At 38.1% G+C, this 18,056-nt stretch overlaps 1 protein-coding gene across 4 annotated transcripts in view; it reads left to right on the top strand.

Annotated features, from left to right (window-relative positions):
* The window catches only part of LOC130911131 (contactin-5-like), a 405,498-nt gene that overhangs the window by 80,436 nt on the left and 307,006 nt on the right, over positions 1 to 18,056 (top strand). For 3 of the 4 annotated variants that reach the window (XM_057828867.1, XM_057828868.1, XM_057828870.1), the window contains one exon: positions 13,904 to 14,022. In XM_057828867.1, the coding sequence (XP_057684850.1) occupies positions 13,968 to 14,022 (55 nt within the window). In that variant the 5' untranslated portion in view covers positions 13,904 to 13,967. Of the gene's footprint in view, positions 1 to 2,803; positions 3,064 to 13,903; positions 14,023 to 18,056 lie in introns of those variants that run through there. The other variant, XM_057828869.1, reaches the window with a different exon arrangement.

Genomic DNA, 18,056 nt, shown 5'->3' with positions numbered 1-18,056 from the left:
GTAGGCATATGCGTAAAAGGCATATGCGTAAAAGACATAAAAGGCTGTGTCCAATGTTACAGGACCGGTAAATCGTATCGGTGCCTTTTTTGTTGGTACTAACCGATACCACCATATCGGGCAGGATCGGCCCCCGCTGCTGATACTGGTATTGGTGTATCAGTACTTTTTTGCCCATTAAAAAATAATTAATTAAAAATGGCCAGATCGGCCCGATTTCCAATCACGTGATCTGATCGGGGATGCCAGAAGCATAATTGATTATCCATGCTATACGACTATAAGTCTTGTTTCAGATTTTTCACCGCTTTATATACTGTTGAGATACCCTGTGGGGAAGGGGTGCACCAGCTAACTGATAGGACAAGAAGAGGGAGGACAGAAAAGTCTAGGATAGAGCCGTGATATGCATTAGGGAACTCATTTCAAGACAAATCAACTAAGAATTGGTGAAATGACATCTTAATGTATCACTTTGTTTTCTGACTTTGGCTCTTTCTGTCTATTAGAAATAGGCACAGATTTTTTGAGTGTTTTTATGCCTATGGAAGAAAGGCTGTTTTACCACATACAATGGGGCAAATAAGTATTTAGTCAACCACTAATTGCGCAAGTTCTCCCACTTGAAAATATTAGAGAGGCCTGTAATTGTCTATATGGGTAAACCTCAACCATGAGAGACGGAATGTGGAAAAAAACCCAGAAAATCACATTGTTTGATTTTTAAAGAATTAATTTGCAAATCATGGTAGAAAATAACTATTCGGTCAATACCAAAAGTTCATCTCAATACAGTGGTACCTCTACATACGATCGCTTCGACACACGAACTTTTCGACATCCGACGTAAAATTTGACTCGCCATTTGTTTCTACATCCGACGACATGCTCGAAACGGCAGCACCGCAGACGAATGCACGGCGGATTTTCTTGTGTGACAAATCAACACAGGTTTCAGAAAAGGTTGGTACAGGTGGTGAAACAAGGAAAAAGTTGACGCTTACCTTCTAAATGAAGATGCAAATGACAGAAAAATATGAGCGTAGGGTGGGCATCCGTGAAATGGCTCAACAATACATCTCCACGGTCCTCCTTCGACCATCGTTCGCCAGTCTTTATAGGTTAAGCTGACAATTCTTATTGTGGTAACATCTCCAGAGAAATCGCCAGCTTCGCCACGTTTTCATCATTTCTTTCACAACTTATTCAACACAAAACGCCTGCTGTCTGCCGCAATTGACCATGTTCTCAAGAAAGCATTGAAAGCGAAAGTAAACTTTCACCCGCTCCCCTCCCTCTTCGTCACGTCAGCGCCGCGGTGCCTTCAGGTACACAAAAAAAACGTCCGCCTTATTAGAACCCGTTTCGTTACACTACTACAGGAATTATTATTATTATTATATTATTAATCCGATTTTTATTTATTATTTATTTGTTTTGCTATATGTAATTGCCATTTGTAATAGTACCAGCAGTATTTTTTAAGGATTTAGTGCAGGTTTTTGGGCTGTGGAACGAATTAATGGAATTATAATGTATTCCTATGGGAAAATCCTGCTCGACATACGACCATTTCGACTTACAAACAAGCTCCTGGAACGGATTAACTTCGTATGTAGAGGTACCACTGTACTTTGTTATGTACCATTTATTGGCAATAACGGAGGCCAAACATTTTCTAACTCTTCACAAGCTTTTCACGCACTGTTGCTGGTATTTTGGCCTATTCCTCCATGCAGATCTTCTCTAGAGCAGTGATGTTTTGAGGCTGTCGTTGGGTAACACGGACTTTCAACTCCCTCCACAGATTTTCTATGTGGTTGAGATCTGGGGACTGGCTAGGCCACTCCAGGACCTTGAAATGCTTCTTACGAGGCAACTCCTTTGTTGCCCTGACTGTGTGTTTGGGATCACTGTCATGCTGAAAGACCCAGCCACGTCTCATGGTAAATGGTGTTATACTTATATAGCACTTTTCCACCTTTCAAGGCGCTCAAAACGCTTTACACTATCTCGCCATCCACCTAATGGTGACGCAGCACCAGGAGCAACGTGGGGTTCAGTGCCTTGCTCAAGGACACTTAGACGAGTTCATCAGGGCGGAGAATTGAACCCACAACCACTGAGTTGGGGGACAATTGGTGGTTGACTAAATAGTTATTTACCCCACAGTGTGTGTGTTAGCAAAAAATGAGAAACGAATCGTCTCCCATTCCCTGATTAAGAAACTGTTACTACGTACCGAACTTACATTTATTTATTTTGGCGCAGGAAGCGACAAGAATTTAATGACAGGTCTGGAAGATGGTGTCGAAATAGTCAGGTGGGCAGCCAGGCGTTCAGGTAGGCAAATTTTACAGGATCTAGGGAACATCTAGGTTGGAGTGTGACTTGTGGACAGGTGTCTTTTATGCTGATAATGAGTTAAAACAGGTGCCATTAATACAGGTAACGAGTGGAGCCTAGTTAGACCTCGTTAGACGAAGTTAGACATATTTGATAGCCAGTAATCTTGCTTGTTTGTAGGTGACCAAATACTTATTTTCCACTGTAATTTGGAAGTAGATTCTTTAAAAATCAAACAATGTGGTTTTCTGTTTTTTTCCACATTCTTTCTCTCATGGTTGAGGATTACCCATGTTGACAATAACAGGCCTCTCTAATCTTTTCAAGTCGGAGCACTTGCACAATGGCGTACCGCACGCAGGCTATTTTTAGACTGTGACGTCGCATCGTAAAGCGGAAGTAAAGCCGAAGTGGGACATTATAGACCCACCCTCGCATAGACCCAACGTAATTAGTGCTACTTTTCTCCGGTAAGCTTTCAAAAACGAACATGCCGATCACGCATTGCTTTTTTGGAACTTGTAGAAACGACTCTAGACACTACGACACGTGAGGATGTTTTCTTCATACGTTTCCGGAAACCAAAAACTCGGGAGGAAAAAATGTGAAGACCAAATCAAGTTGCGTGGACTTTAACACCACCTCGGCGAATCCATTCACGTTTCATATGCAGTAAACATTATGTTGGGTTGGCATGGTCTTTCAGAGGACAAAGAGGTAAGCCATTTTTATATTTATAACTTATTTTTTAGCGTAACGTTGTGCTGTATTGCTTCCGTCTGACAATGAATGACCTGAAAAGAATTACAATGGTATCTGACTGTCATTGTTAGCGTTTCTGTTATATTTATATAAAAAAACAACTTTAGTAAGGGGGAAGTGTAAACAAATTATAGGATTAAGATGTGTTATCAATGAAAAAATTAAAAGTGTTTGTTGGCTGTCACTGAGTAGCATTTGCGATCGCTACACAAAGCTAACTAAATTACCCCCAAGAACGGTAAGGACAACCAAAGGATATATAAGAAAGACAGGGCTGATGGTAAAGGATAGCTTGTTGAAACAGGAGAATGTCATTGTCAGTGGCGTCGATAAAAAAGCTAAAGCTATGCTTAGGTCGGCTCGTTTTTTTCGTCTTTTTCAGCCTTCGACACTAAAGCCATCTCTTTAACTGAACATTTTTATGTTCTTCCACATCTTTGCCAGTCAATTTGGCACCAGGCACATCATTTTCGGAGATAATTGGTAGGTTTAGCTCTGTAAACATCTCGTTCGTACACGATTTCCATTCATTTCCTATTAGGGACAAACTGTGGCTTGTCCCTACTTAGCAACAGTGGCTAATGTCATTAATATTAATGAGCGGAAGTGACGTGTTGCTTGCGGTACGCCATTGGAGGTTGATTAAATACTTATTTGCCCCACTGTACATTGTAGAAATGTCCATTTAAGGGAGAATTTAGCCTACCATTTCACAGTTTTTCATTGTTCCATTTTAAACTTGTACTCAATGTGTTCCTGTTAGTTTTATGTTTCGCAATTTGTTTCCTTACCACCTAGTGTGCGGTCATCAACACTGAAGTTGAAACCATTTTATTTACCCAAGTGTTTTTGTGTACCGTTAACTCTGCGGCCAATAACAATTCATTCAGTCAACGAGGTTCGACAAAACAATTGCAAATAATTCAAGGGCTACTATCGCTATTCGTGTGATTGCTAGCCAAGCATCTGAGGCAGATGTAGAGCAGTGCGGCGCCGAGAGAGGAAAAAGGGAAGGGACGGATTGTGGGGAGGCAGACGACGTGAGGCGAGCTCTCTCCTACCATAAATGATAAATGCGGGACAATTCCTGCTGGATGTAGACATACTTGCATCAACTCACGTTGTTATCTTAAGAAACCCAATCACATTATGAAGGAGACAGGATCTGGACTGGCCAGTGCTGGAGAGATTATGGCAAGAGAAATGAATATACAATACATTTTGCTACTAATCAGACATGAACCCAGCCTGTGACACTGATGACTTTCGTTGTGATTGCAAAATTGCCCTGCTCTTTTCTACCTCATCAAGAGATATTGAGATATTTTTGTTAGAAAGGACAAAAGGTGTTTTGAAAGCTGTCTGTTGGTTTGTAAGGAAACTGATTTCCGATGCGTTGTTTTGGTTAGAGTTAGGCCTGACGCGATAACAAGTTTTAGTAGGCGATATATTGTCTCATAAATTATTACGATATGCGATATTATTGCCTGTTGTTTTTTGTTTTTCTTTAACCTTCTCAACCACGAATATAGTGACAATACATCCAAATAAATCACCTATTGAAATGCAATAAATTGTTATTGTTAAATAAAACACAAATTATTTTAAAATTGATAAATGTTTTTTAGAAAAAAAACACACAATTCATAATGAGTCATTATAGGTGTAGAATATGAAATAGGTGAAAAACCCACTGTCATTTTTGTTGTCTGCCAAATGGAGCCCATTAAAATTTTTGGTTTGATCCAAAATTACTGTCATCTTGTCCTGCAAAGTGTGCATGCAACAAATTTGAAGCCAAATTACTATCATTTATGACTAAGGGTGTAATGGTACATGTATTTGTATTGAACTGTTTCGGAACGGGGTGCTCGGTTCGGAATGGAGGCGTACTGAACGAGTTTCTGACGTAATGTAACCCTTACTTTTCGAGGCTGTGAGTCGATCAAGTTACAGTTTCTTTGTGTAGATTATATTTACTCCCTCTTCTCTATTATAATGAGGATCAACACGGTAGGGCAGTATACAACCCAGAAACGTCAACGGCGTGACAACGTGGCCGCCGCGAGAACGCAGTGAAACGCGGGCATTAAAGTCAATCAGCCAATGCACACCAGTCGCAGTGCGGCCGCGTGTTAGACGCGTCCCAGAAGCGGCTCAACGTGTCGCACGCGAAAAGAACGGCAGAGTTTATTATTTGACGCGAGACGCGGCCCTCCTGCGTCAATACTACTAGCTAGGATCGGGCAGACCGGAAGTCACTCGTGTAAAAATACGGTTGATCCGGTCAATTTTCAAACTAATATGCAATCGTAACCCACTTTTTGAGTCCATCAGATCTCTTGAGTGGTAGCTCGGGGCACAGTTGACTTTGTTGATTTACTGCTGTCTTCTCTGCTATAATAATAACCAACACGGCCCCGTGTTCAATACGAAACCCTCCTACCACGACAAAATAAGTAGGAACTGATAAACACATAAGAACTAAAGTTATACAACATAAACTATACGATATAAATGAATACTACATCATATTTAATAAATATAAACACATAATAAAATAAATTAGAGCTGAAACGAATACTCGAGCAACTCGAGTTAAAAAACTGATCCGAGTAATTTTATTCACCTCGAGTAATCGTTTGTTTTAACAGCTCTAAGCATCACGTTTCGCTCGGACTACTTGTAATGCGGGACAACGCGCTGACGTCACGTGTGTAGAGGAAGAAGCAATAAAAAAATATAAAAAACATTTCCGCAGGCGACAGCCGCTCCAAACTACGCTGACGTTGCTAAAAACTAGCCCGCATGATTTTAAGTTGGTAGCAGGTAGCATCTGATGAGTCTCATAGAGATCACGTGTATGTTGAACTAGATGCGAAACGACAGACTCGGCCGCGTCTGGGCAGCGTTAATAAACAGCCGCCATCTTAAAGCAGTAGAGCGCTAAGCGCTAATAAATAAGATTAAAGTTACTGTCTGAGTCACTAGCTCACGTAACGTTAGCCCTGCGGAGGGCTAGGTTTCTATTAATTATGACCACTTTTGATGCGTGGCTAACGTGTCTTACATACAGGCTTTAACATAACATAGCTTTGTGGAGTGATGAGGGTGTAAAATAAAAACTCAATAATGCTAACTATCAATTTTAGCTTAGTAGTCATTGCTGGATAAAACACCAAGTAGCACTGGTCCCTAATGTGTTCCAATACAGCCTGTATCATACATTTATTTTGAACAGTGCAAAAACTCAAAATCCTATCAGGACTTACAGTTTAGAGTAGCGTAAAACTTAACTAGAACTTAAAAATGGCTTGACACAAATAGAAATTCAATTGAAACACGTGGGAAAAAATCCTAACTTTTAAGTGATGTGTGTTATCAAGCGTAATGGCATTTTTAGGTATATATATATATATTTTTTTTTTTTCTTTTTTTTAAGTAAGATCTAAAGGTTTTTGGAGTGAAAGCAGTGAATTTGTCTTTTTTTTTAATTCTAGTTACATCTGAGATGCAATTGTTGGCTGTTTTCAACAATATACATCGAAAATAAAGACATTGATTGACTGAAAATGGTTCAAGATCAGATGAAATGTCTTGTTTTCTCATGTATATTTATAATTGCTCTTCACCTAAAAATATATTTGTTTTATCCGATTACTCGATTAATCGATAGAATTTTCAGTCGATTACTCGATTACTAAAATATTTGATAGCTGCAGCCCTAAAATAAATAGTAGCCCATTTAAATAAAATAAATTGATATGAGCTAAAACACCTGTAATTAAATAATAAGACTAATATACAGATCCTGCTGACACAATTAAATTTATTAATTTCTGTTTGGCGCTTGAACTTGAGAAAATCCACCAATAAAGCTTTTGAAACCCGTTCATAAGAAGAAAAAAAAAAAGATTCATTGAGGCATTTCATTTGTAAAATGCAAAACTGAGTGAGTATAAGTTGCACCGGCCATAAAATGCCCAACAAAGAGGAGAAAAACATATATAAGTCGCACCGGAGTATAACTCACATTTTTGGGGGAAATTTACTTCATAAAATCCAACACATAGAACAGATATGTGAAGGAATTCGACCCCCACCCCCCGGCCAAGCCACACAGATACAGCGACAGCCGAACGAAGTTCGGCTCTGCTGATGTTGCTTCCGCGCAAATCAACTGGGAGGCAAAACTCAGCGTGTTCACTCCCTGTGTTAACCCTTTGTACTGACTCCATGTTCCAAAAGTTTGAAGAAGGCTCACTGAAAACAGGTTGACAATTTATTCGTCTACAATAGTCAAAAAACAAGGCAAAAACAGATGACGAAGGAACAATGCTGGATCCAAAACAAGGCTACATAGAAAAGTTTCTGAGCAGCGAACCGTTTGTTATCTCAGTGTCCAGTCTTTTTTAGGCTGCGGTGGAGTGGGCCGCGCCGAAGGTGTGGCTGGGTGTTGTTTTGGGATCATCCCTCTGTGGCCAGTTTTGGGCGGTTAGGTTCGTGCATCCTCCTTCGTGGCTGGGTTGCCACGGCGACCGACGCCGGTCTTGACGTCCCAAGCGCCCGCCATCAACTTGTTATCCGGACTGGGCGAGATGCTACTTGTTTTAGGACAGAGAGCCCTGCTCTTTGTCCTTGGAGTGGCCGGGAGAACTGATTGCAAGAGATGGTGCGTCAATCTTGCTCGTGACGCACATGTTGGGCATTGTGTATCTATTCTGCTTCTTTTCATTTAACTATGGTGTGCTATTTATTTTAGGTGTGTTAGAGTTGTACAAACAATCCTACAGTACATATGATAAATGGTACTATTCCATGATCTATTATATTAATCATTTAATTAGAGTAATGCAAACAGTTATATGGTGTGTGCGAGAAAGGCAACTATTCCCTTCATATGTCATCTTGAAAGGCAATTTAAAATAAAAATACAATAGAGATCAACTTGCCAAATAAGTGTACAGTATGATAATGTTACATGATGCATGAATAACAAAATGCTAACGTGGCCGGTATGTTAATGTAACATAGCTATTAAGAGTTATTCAGATAACTATAGCATAAAGAACATGCTAACAAGTTTACCAAACCATCAGTGTGACACCAAAACACCAAAATAACATGTGAAATGATATAATAATTAGGGCTGTCAAACGATTAAAATTTTTAATCGAGTTAATCAGAGCTTTAAAATTAATTAATCGTAATTAATCGCAATTCAAACCATGTATAAAATATGCCATATTTTTCCGTAAATTATTGTTGGAATGGAAAGATAAGACACCAAATATACACATAGACAGATATATACATACAACATACCGTACATAAGTACTGTATTTGTTTATTATAACAATAAATCAACAAGATGGCATTAACATTACCATTCTGTTAAAGCGATCCATGAATGGAAAGTTCTTAAAAGATAAATGTTAGTACAAGTTATAGAAATTTTATATTAAAACCCCTCTTAATGTTTTCGTTTTAATAAAATTTGTAAAATTTTCAATCAGAAAATAAACATTAGTAGTTCGCCATTGTTGATGTCAATAATTACACAATGCTCATGGTGCTTAAACTAGAGATGTCCAATCACGTCATTTTCAAAGTATCGGAATCGGCAAAAAAATATCGGCCATGCCTTTTTTTAATATATACATATTTTTAATTAAATCTTTTTCTAGTTGTATTTAACGTTACAGACATAATACGTTACACTCTTCCAGAGTTTTTAGTTTAGAAAATGTTTAGTTTAAAAAATGTATCACGTTAACGCAATTAATGCATGCGCTGCACGACCTACTCACGCATTGTCGTGTTCAATCGGTAATGGCGCCGTTTTACCTATAGAGTCTACCCACGCACCACGTGTTCACTGTAGGGTTCCGCCCACTTGTCCGTCATTTTGACTCTGTATTTGCATTGATTTCAATTGATGGCGCAATTTAAAATGCATTTCATGGAAGACCCGGTGCTTTCTGATGCCGCAAACTCACTGGATCTGTTGCATAAAAGGCGTTATGAGGAAAAGCTTCGTTCTATACAGTCGCCAGATCCATATTTGATGCCCAAATCGATGTTTTTCGACCCACTGTCTTCGCCCTGTCTGCCTGACATCTCCTACGCTGATATTTAAAATGATCTTGTCCACACAAAATCAGCCTATTCTCACGAAAAACTTCAAGAGCTTGGACGCTTATAAATACTTCGTTGCTGGTTGGGTGAAACAGGTCCTCGTTTGGCAGGAATCTATCTTGTGCTTGGAAAGGTGAGTTACGAAATTTTCAATTCGAATTCTTTTGTTATTGCTAACATCCACTGTCAAGTCTAATGTATTTCATGTCGTTTGTCAATGGAGTTAAGGCTTTTAATGTTTATATGGTTTAGCGATAGCACGCACTACATACATACGTGTATGTTGTCGGCGATTAGCCTAGCAATGATCTTAATTGTGGTTATTTGTCAGCCCCGTAGACGAGGCCAGTTTCCCTCACTTGGTACCAGCTAAATATTATTCAAAAAATATCGATGGTGGAAGAAAGGGAAGTCACAAACATCTTGAATTTGAAACTATGTCGTACTACGTCGTATGTTGTCGGCGATTAGCCTAGCAATGATCTTAATTGTGGTTATTTGTCAGCCCCGTAGACGAGGCCAGTTTCTTTTACTTGGTACCAGCTAAATATTATTCAAAAAATAACGATGGTGGAAGATAGGGAAGTCACAAACATCTTGAATTTGAAACTATGTCGTACTACGTCGTATGTTGTCGGCGATTAGCCTAGCAATGATCTTAATTGTGGTTGTCAGGCCAAAACCCTCTAAATATATATTAAATGCATCTTACCGGATATAAAATGACTACTACATAGTCTGTGGTGATTTTTTGGTGTCCAATTTTCACGTCGAATTGCAGCCGTCCATTTCGCTCTTCTATTTGGATCCCTCGGAATACGGTAAAATTTCAAGTCTCTCCTTCCATCTTCTCTGTTAGTGCAACCAACAGCCACACACGCCTTCACCATTTTGATTATTAATGTTAAGGAGCAGAAAAACACGCCGTAAATAGGAGAAATGTACGTAGCCGTAATAGGTTAACACTATGTTTTGACGGACAAGTGGGCGGAACCCTACGCGAACACGTGGTACGTGGGTAGACTCTATATAGAGGGATAAAAGGCTGCGTAAAATGAGTAGAGTGAATTTTACCAGCCATTGGAGCGTTTTTTAATTGGTTAAAGCCTTACAATCCCTCTCCGTCCGATTAGAAGTATCAAGGGAAGCAATGTGGTGTAACAAGGTAGCAATTGTTCTTTTTCTTAACACCTTATGTTATTTCCCAACACAGAGAAGATGTATCAATTGGTAGCACTACACACAGTCATGGTTCGACTTCCCATCATGCATTTGGGTTGATTGGCTGCAGTATCATTTACTGAAAGCTCAACAAATACACTAGATGGCAATATTTAGTCACAATTTACAAAGTCACAAGTCTTTCTATCCATGGATCCCTCTCACAGAAAGAATGTTAATAATTTAAATGCCATCTTGAGGATTTATTGTCATAATAAACAAATACAGTACTTATGTACTGTATGTTGAATATATATTCGTCCAAGTTTTATTCATTTTTTCATAATGCATTTCCAAAATGTATATGATCGGGAAAAATTATCGGGAATGATTGGAATTGAATCGGGAGCAAAAAAAAAAGCAATCGGATCGGGAAATATCGGGATCGGCAAATACTCAAACTAAAACGACCGGGATCGGATCGGGAGCGAAAAAACATTATCGGAACAACCCTAGCTTAAGCCCATAAAATCCGTCTTACCCAAGCGCCAACAGAGGGTGACAAAACTCCAAAACACACAAGTAACAAGTGGCCATGACTTTTGCTGTCATTTTATTTGTGCGGGGCATGTGCGTTAATTGCGTCAAATATTTTAACGTGATTAATAAAAAAAATTAATTACCGCCCGTTACGCGATAATTTTGACAGCCCTAATCATAATGCGTTAATAATTTCACACATAAGTCGCTCAAGAGTATAAGTCGCAACCCCAGCCAAGCTATGAAAAAAACTCCGACTTATAGTCAGAAAAATACGGTATAAAATTTCCTTTTATGTTGTAGGTGGTTTTGAAATTTCAACAAAAAGTGCCAGAAGCGCTTATAAATAAACACCACCATAAAGCTATAAATTGATTAGGATTACTAAAAATCCATTGAGTGTGTTCCGAGGGTGACAAACATATCTTATAGTATCCCTTTAGCAGCTATTTTAGTTTTAGACTACACATTTTTACGAGTCTTGGTCACATTTTAGTAACAGTTTTAGTCGCCAAAATGATTTCGTCTAGTTTTAGTCAACGGTAACTAAAACACATAAATCATAGTAATTATGGATGTACCGAAAGCAAAATTCGTGGCCAAAACCGTAACCCAAATATTGGAAACACTTGGCCGAAAAACCGAAAGGCCGAAAAATACACATGCATATCAAATCTTGACTTGAATCTATCTTTAAATGATGAAACAGTTTTAAAACTTTCCCATGTCGAAAGTAAACAGAATGGAACTAATGCAATAACGGGAAAAATTTTAACAACTTCAACGGTTGATTCACAACATTAAATGACTTCTAAGCGTAGCAAAGGTTACTTTGTTTTTTTTTTTTTTGTTTGTTTGTTTTTTTGGAATGAAAGAAAAACAAAAAAAACATGAAAGGTAACACCAGTTACTTTGCCAAGTGACTAATTACTCTTACATTCAGGTAACTGAGTTGCTAACTCAATTACCTTTTGGGAGAAGTAATTTTTAACTGTAATTAATTGCTTTTTTTTTTTTTAAAGTAAGATTAACAACAGTGCAAATGACAAGTCAAATTTTACGTCTGATGTTGAAAGGATCGTATGTCGAGATACCACTGTAATAACTATTTTTTCACGGGGGGAAAAAATGGTTTGGACTTGTCCTTTACAGCATGAAATCTCATCGTCTTAAAGTGATCCTCTAACTTAAATACATGTAGGCTCTAATAAACCACAATTGTTCTCTTGTATTAAAATATGTTGTTAGAAACACATAAAATGTTAAATCAATGGCAATATTTTATAATATTTAGTCCATATTTTGACTCTTAGTTTGCGCCATGGTTTGCGGGCTCGCAGTGATGACATCATTGGGATCTTTCCAAATGTGTAGCGTGTTCAACAATTGTTTATTGCTGCCTAAACTCGCAAAGTAAAATGTCACGATGTGCTGCTTTTGGATGCAATTTCCAGTCAAATGGAAACAAGTGGAGTGAAGTGAGTGGTCAATGTGGAATTATTATTTTTAGTGAATAAATGTGCATAAGTGGAAGCTTCTCCCCCTTTTTCGTCCCTGCATGCACGTATCCTACCCACCACGCGTTACAACTGGCGCCCGAACATATTTCCTGGATCCTCAGTCAAGTCAGGGATCCATCTGTTTTCTGGATCCGACGGTCCCACCGCGTCTATAATATTGGTTTCGGATCTGTCCATATTTTGATTCGTCGGTCCCACAGCAGCTTTTCGGATCAGTCCATTTTGTGGAATCGACGGCCTGATCGCGGCTGCGACATTGCCATGGGATCGGTCTAATTCCTGGATCTTCGAGTGAGTAAAAAAACGCGGATTTGGATTACTATTGCTGTCTTTTTTGTTGACTATTCTTCTTGGGAGTTTTCCCCAAATCATACTAAATAATTAAAGCACTATGGCACGCGACAGTGACGACAGTGACTCTGACGTGGACCTTACAACAATGTTGGAGTTCGTCAGGGAACGCGTGTTTGCGAGCTCCCGAGTGAAGAGTGGTCAAGGTGGAAATATTATTTTTTGTGAATAAATGTGCATAAGTGGAAACTTCTCCCTTTTTTGGTACTTTTATACACGTATCTTAGCTACCACGTGTTACAATGTACAATACATGGATTACACAAGGTGTGCTCTTTGGCCTATATTGTATGTAAAGCACACGACAGCTCTGGATGCTAACAATCTACATAATTATATTGGGATAAGTTTGAAAACTCAATATGCTTACCTTGAATATGTGCTAATAAAACCGGAGTTCCTAACAACATACACTCTCGCTCCCAACCGGAGATCCCAAAAGCACTCTCTCGCATCACCAGTTTTGCCCAACTTTTGTCTTATCAGGTATTCCCTGAAGCTTGTCTTCTGAACGACGGACAGTGCTGTCCTGCTCTTCAATTTTCAGATCTGGTTCAAATAGGAAGGGTAGAACTGAAGACATGTTGGGAAAGTTAACGAGTGACACGCTGGAATTTCGGCAACGGGACCGGTGACGTCACACACTGCGACGTAACAAGAATGGCGACCTATCACATAAAATAATTTTACAAACTTTATTAAAACGAAAACATTAAGAGGAGTTTTAATATCAAATTATTATAACTCATACTAACATTTATCTTTTAAGAATCACTTGCCTTAAAAATAGAGGATCCCTTTAAGAATGTTGTCCAGTGTCAGAAAAACTGAAACATGTAGAAAACTCCATTTTGTCATGATGCTTCTTTTTTGCAACAATTGATTAAATCTGTGCCATGACATCTCAAGACAAGCAGAACGTTCTCATACTATATCTTATTCTGACTCAAATCATTTTCCTTGTGAATAAAACATATATTTGCTCATTTCCATATCTTGATATCTTGTCATGAGCAAACGTTGCATGCTCAAGCTGCGTTGTGTATCGTTGACCGACTTGTCATTTTCCGTGCGTATGTATACAGGCGCAGCTTTAATGAAGAAGCAGAGCTGCTGACCTTCTCATTGACGGGACCCTCCTAATCAAGTATGGGGTCACCATGGAAACCAATCCTACTGCTCTCTGTGATCAGTGGCCTTTCAGGTAAGTAAGAGGCTGGTTTTCGTCGCGCCTAATCTCGTTTGTGAAGGGAAGCGCTGCATGTTGACGTTTTTAGGCTTGAGAGAATCTCACGAGATTACATGTCGTATGCAAATAAGCGGGTCGGGGGGGGGGGGGTCTTCATGTGTGCACATTTGTGGGCTTGGGAGAAAATTGCATATTCCACATTTACATGTATATGAAGGAAGAAGAGAGTCTTCGTCTGAGAGAGAGAGACCACGGTAGTCGCAGAGTCACATCTTTGTATTATTATCAAAGATATTTCACATCTCAGCCCACACCAACTTTCTATACACTGATGTGTTTAGTATATCAGGGGATGTCATCAGTTATTCATTTTATTTTATTTTATTATTTTTTTAATATTTATTTATAATTTTTTATCATTCGGTTATTGTATGATTTTATCATAATGGTATTTTACTGTAATTTATTTATTTATAATAGTGATTGCTATGATACCATTATTTAACATTTTAATTAGGGCTGTCAAAATTATCGCGTTAATGGGCGGTAATTCATTTTTTTAATTAATCACGTTAAAATATTTGACGCATTTAACGCACATGCCCTGCTCAAACAGATTAAAATGACAGCACAGTGTCATGTCGCGTTGTTACTTGTGTTTTTTTGTCTTGTCGCCCTCTGCTGGCGCTTGGGTGCGACTGATTTTATGGATTTTAGCACCATGAGCACTGTGTAATTATTGACATCAACAATGGCGGGCGACTAGTTTATTTTTTGATTGAAAATTTTACAAATTTTATTAAAACAAAAACTTTAAGAGGGGTTTTAATATAACATTTCTATAACTTGTACTAACATTTATCTTTTAAGAACTACAAGTCTTTCTATCCATGGATTGCTTTAACACGATGTTAATAATGTTAATGCCATCTTGTTGATTTATTGTTATAATAAACAAATACAGTACTTATGTACCGTATGTTGAACGTATACTGTATATCCATCTTGTGTCTTATCTTTCCATTCCAACAATAAGTTGCAGAAAAATATGGCATATTTTAGAGATGGTTTGAATTGTGATTAATTACGATCAATTAAATTTTAAGCTGTAATTAACTCGATTAAAAATTGTAATCGTTTGACAGCCCTAATTTTAATGTCAGTTTTGTGTTTGTGGAGCCCTGTGGAACTTTATTTATTTTTATTTTTATTTATTTATTTTTTAGATTTATGGCTGGATAAATAAACAGTGATGTTGTTATATTTTTAAAGTGAGTTGTAGGGACCCACATTTGAAATTGCACATCTGAATTCCAAACACAAATTACAAACTAGGCCTGCAAACAGTACTGACTGGGCACTTGCAGTTTGGTACAACTTGGAGGTCATACACCTTGGATGGCACGCAGCTCAGGGTACTGGCAGATCGTCCCCCTCTCATCATCACATGAGAAACTAACCTGTGCTTGAAATCTGCCTCTTTTTTGTGTGGAACCTCTTTTGTCTTGTGGGGATGGCTGACAGAGAAATTTTTGGATATCCTGAGATGTGAAATACACACACCGAGATGAAAAAAAAAACAATTAAAGAGGGTCCTACAAAAAAGGAAGGGCTGATGAGCTGTGCAACCACGCCGTTATTCAAAATCTAAATCAATCTTCTAATTGGGCTAATTCGACCAAGTGTGCCAAATTTCGTGGCTTTATAAGCTGCCTAAATCACAAAAAAGTGTTTCTTGTTCCCATCAGGGGGCACTAGGCCTAATCAATAATATTTCAAATCCAGTCGTGTTCAGGCTGGGATACCTCTCATACGTGCCAGATATGAAAAAGACTGAATCTTGGAGCAAGGAGTTGTTTTTCACTCCCTAAATTTGGCATGTTGCCTAAAAAAAGAATGACTTTGGGACCCCACCCAGGTCAGGCCAATGATTGAAAACTCACCATTTTGATAACCTAACATCTCAGAGTTCTCATGAATAGTCTCACCATTGATGGACTTATACTTGTGCTCGTGCCCTATTAAAATTTAATCCATCTGCCATAATTCATTATTGACTCATTTAAGCATACCTCTTGTTAATTGATCAATTAGCTATTCATTGTATCATAGGCGGAGTTTAACTTTTGGGGATGGGGGGGCACAATATGTTGATGACCCCAAAACACAGTGTCAGCAATGAAATTTACTTACAAGAATATTTAAAATAATAAGTTGACAATGAGCGTTTTTTGTTTCCCATCATTCTTGAAGGGAATTTTAAATCCGGCTGCTAAGGCAATACTTTCACCAAGATCGTCATCCATTGAATTTGTTACGCCCGCCGGTGTCGTGCCAACGTTGTTACCCCAGTCCAAAATTGTATCTGCTGGGCGGAGCCATATTCAATCAAAAATAAGTTTCATCAATTAAAAAAAAAGTTGCTTCAATCAAAAAAAAATATTTTCAATCAAAGAAAAAAATCATTTTTTCTATCTATCTATCTATCTATCTATCTATCTATCTATCTATCTATCTATCTATCTATCTATCTATCTATCTATCTATCTATCTATCTATCTATCTATCTATCTATCTATCTATCTATCTATCTATCTATCTATCTATCTATCTATCTATCTATCTATCTATCTATCTATCTATCTATCTATCTATCTATCTATCTATCTATATATACGGTATATGCAAAGCAAATTGAACTAACTGTGTCAGGTGCTCAAAAAATAATTTCGACCAATTATAAACAATGTTTTTTTATTTAATTTCATTGATTTTTGTTGCAGTTTTATTGCTTTACAACTTTTATTTATATATATAGGAAAGTCAGTTGCATGCAATGACATTTTTCGGCCACCAGGGAGGGACTGCCCCCCCCCCCCACTAAAATCCCCTTATGCATTTGATGTAACTTTCCGTTGCAGTGCAATGTCAAGAAGGTAAACTAAATTCTTTTTTTCAAATTAAATTCACTTTTAATTCATCAAGCATTTGAATACAGTATTCATTAAAATCCTAAATGGTCAGAAAATTAAGAGGATTCTTGTTTTGACCTTTGATTTGTTTTCTCTAAAAGAGTGTTGATAAAAACCATTAACATTCAAAGCAACATTGACCTGAGCTAAAACCTTATATACCATTTCAAAATCAATTTGTAGTAATTAATAGTCCTGCTAGGATAGAGAAAGAAGATAAATGTAAGTCAAAGTGTGACGACACTCTCCGGTCTGACTTTTGGTCTCAGCAAATCCACATGCAAAAAATCAATATGATTCTGTCTTAAAGAGAGCAGATTGACAACTAGCTATAGACAGAGAATAAAACAGAATGAAGTCAACAGAGTGGCTTTTGTGTATTTTTTGTGATTTAAGACACGGCTGCCCTCGGACCTATCGATCTGTCTCACTGTCTGCCGTCTCACAGGATTGTACACTGGTGAAGAAAAATTTAACTGTGGATGTACTTTGTCAGTTGTAACACAGCAATTTCCATAAAAAAAGGAAGAAGTGTGGCAGGTTTAAGCAAATATGACGGTTGTGCTTAATGCCAAAGATCATGTTTGTGGGAACTGCAGCCAGGGGGGGACTGGGACCAAAAAGCAGCCCTGGACTTTGACTCAGCCCAGCCCACAAGAATCTCTGTACGAAGGGAAACACAGACCCCCTAGGGGGGTCCGGGGGCATGCCCCCCTGAGAGATTTTTTTTTTTTTTTTACATTATATTGTAAAATGCATCAATTTCGTGCACTTCGATAGAAAAATGAAGCGGCTATGAAGGACATTGCATTATTATACATATACAATATAGTTTATGATTTTCTTCGCAGTATATTAGCCATTTTCTATCGTGCCATCTTTGCGTATGAATACTCTTTGTACAGTCAGGTGTTTTGTCTTCTGAGGGTGGTAAGTAAAAAATGTCTCTAGACCAGAGGTTGCGCTAGACTTTTTCGTTGTCTGTCATTTTGACTGACAGTGTCATAAAAATCCGGTCATAATCTATTTTTACCCGTCACTTAAATTTTTAAAATGTTAATAATGACATATTCAGTA

This window comes from Corythoichthys intestinalis, unplaced genomic scaffold (assembly GCF_030265065.1).
Source record: "Corythoichthys intestinalis isolate RoL2023-P3 unplaced genomic scaffold, ASM3026506v1 HiC_scaffold_23, whole genome shotgun sequence".
Lineage (NCBI taxonomy): Eukaryota > Metazoa > Chordata > Actinopteri > Syngnathiformes > Syngnathidae > Corythoichthys > Corythoichthys intestinalis.
This window is presented reverse-complemented; position numbering and strand designations above follow the sequence as displayed.